The 6,729-nt window shown below is 39.7% G+C and overlaps 1 protein-coding gene across 1 annotated transcript; it reads right to left on the bottom strand.

Annotated features, from left to right (window-relative positions):
* Positions 1-1,028: 1,028 nt before the first annotated feature.
* PAGE4 (PAGE family member 4) lies at positions 1,029-6,378 on the bottom strand. Its single transcript, XM_082376032.1, has 5 exons — positions 5,741-6,378; positions 4,479-4,564; positions 3,888-3,993; positions 2,299-2,409; positions 1,029-1,146 (listed from the first exon to the last, which is right to left on the bottom strand). Exons 2-5 carry the CDS (start codon positions 4,554-4,556, stop codon positions 1,130-1,132), a joined length of 312 nt encoding a protein of 103 aa, XP_082232158.1. The 5' UTR covers positions 4,557-4,564; positions 5,741-6,378; the 3' UTR covers positions 1,029-1,129.
* Positions 6,379-6,729: the final 351 nt, after the last annotated feature.

Here is a 6,729-nt window from a genome sequence, read left to right as displayed (position 1 = left end):
ACTCCAGGCCCAGATGGCCTCACTGACAAATTCTATCAAACATTTAAGAAATATTTCCAATGTTAGATGAATTCTACCAGGAAATAGAAAAAGAAGCTATCTACATCAACTCACTTTATAAAGCTAGAATAACCCTTGATATCAAAACTCAATATGGAGGGACTTCCCTGGTAGTCCAGTGGTTAAGACTCTGTGCTCCCAATGCAAGGGGCCCAGGTTTGATCCCTGGTCAGGGAACTAAATACTGCATGCCACAACTAAAGATCCCACGTGCCACAACTAAGACCCGGTGCAGCCAAATAAATTAATTAATTAATTAAAAAAAGCAATATGGAGAGTACATTAAAAAATTATGGGCCAATCTAACTCATAAACAAAGATGCAAAAATCCTAAACAAAACATTAGGAAACGGAAATCCAACGATACAGAAAAAGGACAATATATCATGACTCATATTGGTTTTTTTTCTAGGAATGCCACATTAACAGATTAATGGAGAAACATCGTAAGATCGCCTCAAGAGATGAGGAATGAGTGTTGATAAAATTCAACAAATATTCATGGTAAGTACTCTTAGCAAACTAGGAATAAAAAGGAACTTCCTTAATCTAATAGAAGATATCTAATAAAAACCTGTAGTGTACATCATAGTGAAATGTTAAAAGTTTTCCCTTTGAGGTCAGGAATATGACAAAGATGTCTACTATCATCGCTTCTATTCAACACTGTACTGAAAGGGTCCAGCCAGTGTCGTAAGGTAAGGCAACAAAAGGTAAAAAGATTTAAAAGGAAGAAACAAAACTGTCATTATTTGCATACAGTATGATTGGGTATGTGGAAAATCCAAAAGACTGTAGACATAAACTGTTAGTATAAGTTTAGCAAAGTTGCCAGACACAAAATCATTATACAAAAATAAATAGCACTTCTACAGACCAGCTCTAAACATAACATGAAGAGTCTTTTGAGATACCACTTACAATAGTATCAAGTTCCTAGGAATAGACTGAACCAAAGATGTGCATGATTTCTTCCGAGAAAACTGTAAAACTTTATTGAGAGAATTTAATAAGCCAAATTATCAATATAACAACAGCATTTATGGCTTCAGCTTGTCTTCTTTTTAACTTATGACTGTCCAGCACCTAAAACATAAACATAACAGTTGTACATTACTTAGCAGAACTTTACTTAGACAATAAAAAAGGTACACAAAGGACACTACAGTTTTGGTTTTATAACATGAAACTAAAACCAGAACCCTAACAACTGCACAGGCTTCTATGCTACATGTACATTTTCAGGCATATGAGCACTAATTTTTTAAATGCATCATTCTTTTTGGTGGTATGAAGAAACATAGATTTCTCAAGCCCAGAACAAATTAAATCCTATGAGCCTATTTAAAGATAATCTAAGTAGAGAGCAAAAACTGCCAGTGATTTCAGTTAAAATAAAATCAACCTAACAAAAACTCCAAGAAGCAAAACAAGCAAGCAAACCCAGTGTTATTCAAATGCATCAACTTTAAGTATCCTTCTAATTACATATATTAGTTCAAATAATTATGTCATACTTGGAACTGTTCAAAGAGAAGACAAAGAACAGCATTCCATTTGGTTTGTCTCTTTTGTGCAAAAGTACTTCAATGATCCAGCTCAACCTTTACGTGGCCTATATATAGAAAGGTGGCATTTGTTCCATTCACACCTGTTGTCCTGGAGTAAGCAGTAGTGGCACTCCCTTTAACTCTCAAGAGTATCCCAGTTTGGATGACAAAAATTACATGGTCACACTAGTTTTAAGCCACGACCATCATATATAACATTAAAATGTGAGGAAAAATACTACCATTTCTCAGCCTGGCTCACAATTTCAAAAACAACAAACCAACCTGGAAAAGCCAAAACATACAGATCCATATTATTTTTTGGCATCTAAAAGATAGTGATTTTTGAGAAACAGTTCTGGCAAATTCAAAAACAAAACATCAATACTATTGTATTGTTTAGATATCCAATTAGCACTGGGGTACGTTAATTTATGTACTTTAAAAAGTATTTGATCATTTGCCTTGGGTTTTAAAGGACTTCTACTCCGAAGTAATAATACTTTCATGTTTTATAATTCAACAACATGGACCTGACAATTCATTTCTTCCTGATACTGTCCTTGAATCAAGCATTTGGTGTCTGAACTACCTTTCAAATAATGTGTGTGTGCGATTTGCTATTAAAGTATAAAAATATTGTAGAAAACAACTACTCCATGACTTGCATTCTTAATAGATAACATACCTGCTTCTGGAATTTTAGCAGGCACTAGATTAGGTGGAATCTTCCCCTTCACATCAGGGTCATCTCCGTGCTCACCCCCAGTCTCTTCCAGACCCATTACCTGGCTTGCACCTTCCAATTCAGGTTGATATAAACAGAGAGTTATTAATATAAGTGGTAAACCATAAATTAATGTTATTAAATAAAGCACTGCAGGTTAGTATTATAATAAATGTGATGCATAAGAACGCAATGAGCACTAAAGAGTTTTTTGCTAGAAAATGAAGTTGTGTTTCTCATATATTACCTCCTCTATGAAGCATGTTTTTTTCTAAAACTGTTTAAAACAAACTTAGTTGTCACGTTTGTAACCTATATACATGTCTATTATTGCACTTATTTCATCAGATCAGCTGTTTACGTGAATTTCTCTGACAAGAGAAACTCAAGATAGAAATTGTGAACTCAAGACAGAAATCATTCTCATTTGTATTTACATCCTTAGCACCTAGTACACCACCTGCCACCAAGCAGGCCTCAATAAATGAGTGAAAAAAAAGTCTTTAAAAATAGCAAGATGAGACAAACCCAAACTGAAGAACATTTTACAAAACACCTGGTTTGGACTCCAAAAGATGTCAATCTTTTGGACAAAGAAAGACAAAGAAATATTGAGGTACACTTCCAGGTGAAAGGAATCCAAAGAGAGATGACAACTAAATGCAACGGGTAGTCTTGGATTGGATCCTGGATCAGGAAAAAATAATGCTATAAAAAACATTACTAGACCAACTGACTATATATTAGATAATAATGTTTTCTCAATGTTAAATTTCCTGAATTTGATCACTGTACTGGGTTATGTAAGAGAATACCCTTGTTTTTAGGAGACACTTACTGAATTACTTAGAGAGTAAAGAGTTGTATTTGAAATTTACTCTCAAATGGTTTGGCAATAATAATATGTATGTTAATACCTAAAGCAAGGACACTATATGGCAAAATATTAGCAATTGCTGAATCAAGGTAAAGAGGATACAGAAGTACACTGTGCTTTCTTATAACTTTTCTGTACTTTTAAAAACTTTTCTAAGTAAAAAGTTAAAAAGAATATGTGACAACTAAATTACGGCTCAGGAAGACAAAAATATTGAAGACTTTAACAGCAACTAGGAAAGGATTTCATTTTTTATTTCTCTGCATTATGAAAAAATTTTTAAATTACAATCTAAGAGCTAACCAGAATATATCTAGGTTTGCTCAAACTTTTGATGCAATGACTTAACCCTGAAAACAACATTCCAAAAAGATCCAGTTTAACTAGAAAACAAGTGTATAATTTTGTTTACATTTAATGTTGCTTCCTTTGATTTGCTAATTTAGAGCCTTGGCAAGGACTGTATTTTCCAAGAATGCCAAATAATTTAAAACATAGGTGGGTAAAATGCTGAAAGAGGGAAAACTTATCACAGAGAGGGACTGCAGTCAGCTGCAAACTATACCTTTCCCTTACCAAACAGGTTTCCAGCCAATTTTCAGGGAACCCTTCATACCTGTTACTAGTATAACATCATAAACGAAATACAAATTGTCTCTCCATCCCCCTTCACCTTGAGCCACAGAAGTTCCTCCTTCTTTCTCTTGTCCAGGTTCGATATCCACATTCTCAGTTGGTGGTTCCTTTTGTTGAGATTTTTTGCCACCTAGTTTTGGGGCCTTGGGAGAGGGTAGGTGCAAATAAGAAGTATTGTTATTAATACTATAACAAGAGAAGGCACAAATATACATACTACATGGACGTAACTAATCACCAATCTGAAGAGGCTTTTCCTATATCTTTATCCGTAAGTACTCTTAATAAAGTTACTCTTCCTATATAGAAAATAATCTAAGAAAGGAGTTATCTGCAAGGACCAATAATTCTGGAAACCATTTTCATCTTTTCTGGGCTGTGTGTTATTTGTTAATTAATAAGCACAACAGGGAAGTCACAGAGACGATTTCCAGGCTCATATCAATATACACATCCAGGTAATGCCAGAATGTAAGTCTACTTGCTCAATGTCTCAGTCATGAGATTCATTTTTCAACCATTCTCAGCAAGATAGCCCTTTATACAACAGATCTAAATTGGTTCAACAATTTTTTTGATTTTCTTTTATTAATTTCTGCCAAGGGAAGTAAGATATTAAAGCACTCACAACCACAGGTTCAACCGTATTGGAAGACTCTTGACCATCTCCCCTTCCTCTAGATCTTGATCTTGCCCGTCCACTCATATTTCACACTGAAAGCAGAAAATGGTGAACTGGAGAATGTAATTTAAAAAGACTATACTGGACTATTACCATGCTGACTGCAAATTCTTTTTTACATCTGGTGAGATTTCCAAAGTAAGTCTTGAATTAATAATAACTGCCTGCTTGCCAATAACATCAAATAAGGCTGTCAGCAAACCCCTTTGTTTCTCTCACAGACAATTTGGCAGAGAAAGGACCTTCAAGTACTTGATTGAAAAAAAAAAAAAAAAAAAGGTACGACTTAAGAGATTCAGTTTCACTCCCGAACTCTCCAATATGGAGAGATTTTGTAATATACAGCCACATCCAGCTTCCCATTGCTGACTCTGGATTCTGTGCTCTGTCTGCAGTTCCAGGGCCTCCAGGACCCAGATACCGCAAATAACGCCGCCAAGACTCGTTCTACCTTCATCTGACCCCCCTGACCTCCACCGCCCACCGCCCTCCCTTTCCTGCCACCAGGACGAGAGCTATGGTGGCCGTGACGCCTGTGGCGAGAAGGACGACGACCTCGAGGACCCTCCTCCTCAGAGGCCATAGATCGCACCGCCTGACCCTCCCGAAGCCCGCTGGCTCCCCCTCACACGCACGCACACTTAAACTCCAGGCAGGACAGATCTGTGGACCTACCTGCTGAGTTTCACCAGGCAGAAAGAACCGAGCTGTTAAGACGCAACCTTCACAGCTACGCACGCAAACTCCGTCGCACACGCCGCACAAGGGCCGACGGGAAGGCGCGCAGCCCCGGGCATGTGCACTGCGTCTCGCGTGTGCCGCGTGGGCTGGTTTCCCCGCTCCCCCTCCCCAACCACGGACCAAGGAGTCCCGGATGTGTGGTCTGTCTGCAGTTCTGGTGCCTCCAAGGCTCAGATACCTCAAGTAATGGCCCCAAGCCTCGCTCTACTTTCAACTGCCCCTCTCCCCTCTGTGGCCCACTGTTCTCCCTTGCTCCGCCCCACCGCAAAGGGCCATAGCCACGATGCCTGTAGAGAGAAAGACGACGACCTCAAGGACCTTCCTCCCGGGAGGCCAAGTATCGCGCTGCACCCACCCACCCGGATCCCGCTGGCTCACACTCATTAACATCTATTCACACTTACACCAGCTGTGACACAGCTGAGAGCCTGGTGGAGAATCAGAAAGGGAATGAAAATGCTACCTACCTTTCGTTGCCACTTAAACGCGACTTCTGCGGAGTCGTCTCCACCTGCCAAGCCCAAGCCTCGGAGGTAAGCAGGGTAACTCCCACACGCAGACGCAGTAATGTGTGTGTCACGTGGGCTGTGGTTGCAGCCCTCTCTGACCAGGTAGAGGCTCCGCCCTGCCTGGAAGAGAGTGTTGCTTCCCAGTCCCAAAAGAGACTTTGTCTTTCCTTTCTCCACGCCAAAAATCTTTCATTTCTTCTGTGTCTAGAATGTTCCCAGCCCTGATTGAACTCTCCAAATTCTTCTCTCAGTGAGGCTGCTGCAGTGGCTCTCATGAGAGTCTTTAGTCTCCCCAGAGATGAGTGAAAGCTTTTAGGGTCTGAAAGAGTACAAAGGCATTTTTAAGCACGAGAGGGATCCAGAAAATGTAAAGAAAAGGATTAATAAATCCAAATACATAAGCCTTAAAACATCCTGTGACCCAACATTTCTACTTCTAGAACTTTATGTTAAGGTAACTATATTGGATGTGAACAAAGATTTAGATACATGGGACTTCCAAAGCAGCTTAATTTATAAAAGCATGGTCACGGACTGGCTATAGAAGTAAACCGAGGCACATTTGAAATATGGCTGCCCATCAAAACGAATGCTGAATGTTTGCTGTCATAGTGGTGCTGCTCACATTGTTACTAACTAGAAACAGCCGGTTATGGAGCATTGCGTATGTGCAGCATGATCCCAGAGGAAGTGGGAGGCTTTGGAGAAGTTCACCAGCACTACCACACCACCAACCCTCCTCTCAGATAGTAAATATGCCTTGTTTTCCTGAAGTCAGGAGCTTCCAGGGCTCCAAAGACATCTGGTTTTCCAAGGGTAACCCAGCAGATAAAATGCAGCCCTCGGGGTTGTAGGTCTTCTGCACCTGGTGCATCTCAAAGGGTTTCGACATCACCTAGGTGGTGTGGTCCTCTGCTGTCAGGGAAGGGGTGGGGGGAGGGGAGGGG

The sequence above is a fragment of the Balaenoptera borealis genome (genome assembly GCF_965194805.1).
Source record: "Balaenoptera borealis genome assembly, chromosome: X".
NCBI lineage: Eukaryota > Metazoa > Chordata > Mammalia > Artiodactyla > Balaenopteridae > Balaenoptera > Balaenoptera borealis.
Note: the sequence above shows the minus strand (reverse complement) of the source record. Positions and strands in the feature narration are given on the sequence as shown.

Excerpts from the sequence above, each read along its gene's own strand:
- PAGE4 (XM_082376032.1), bottom strand. The coding sequence starts at position 4,556 with ATGAGTGGACGGGCAAGATCAAGATCTAGAGGAAGGGGAGATGGTCAA. Across the intron at positions 3,994-4,478 it reads ATACGGTTGAACCTGTGGTT|GCCCCAAAACTAGGTGGCAA; the intron begins GTGAGTGCTTTA and ends CCCTCTCCCAAG. Across the intron at positions 2,410-3,887 it reads AGGAACTTCTGTGGCTCAAG|GTGCAAGCCAGGTAATGGGT; the intron begins GTGAAGGGGGAT and ends CTGAATTGGAAG.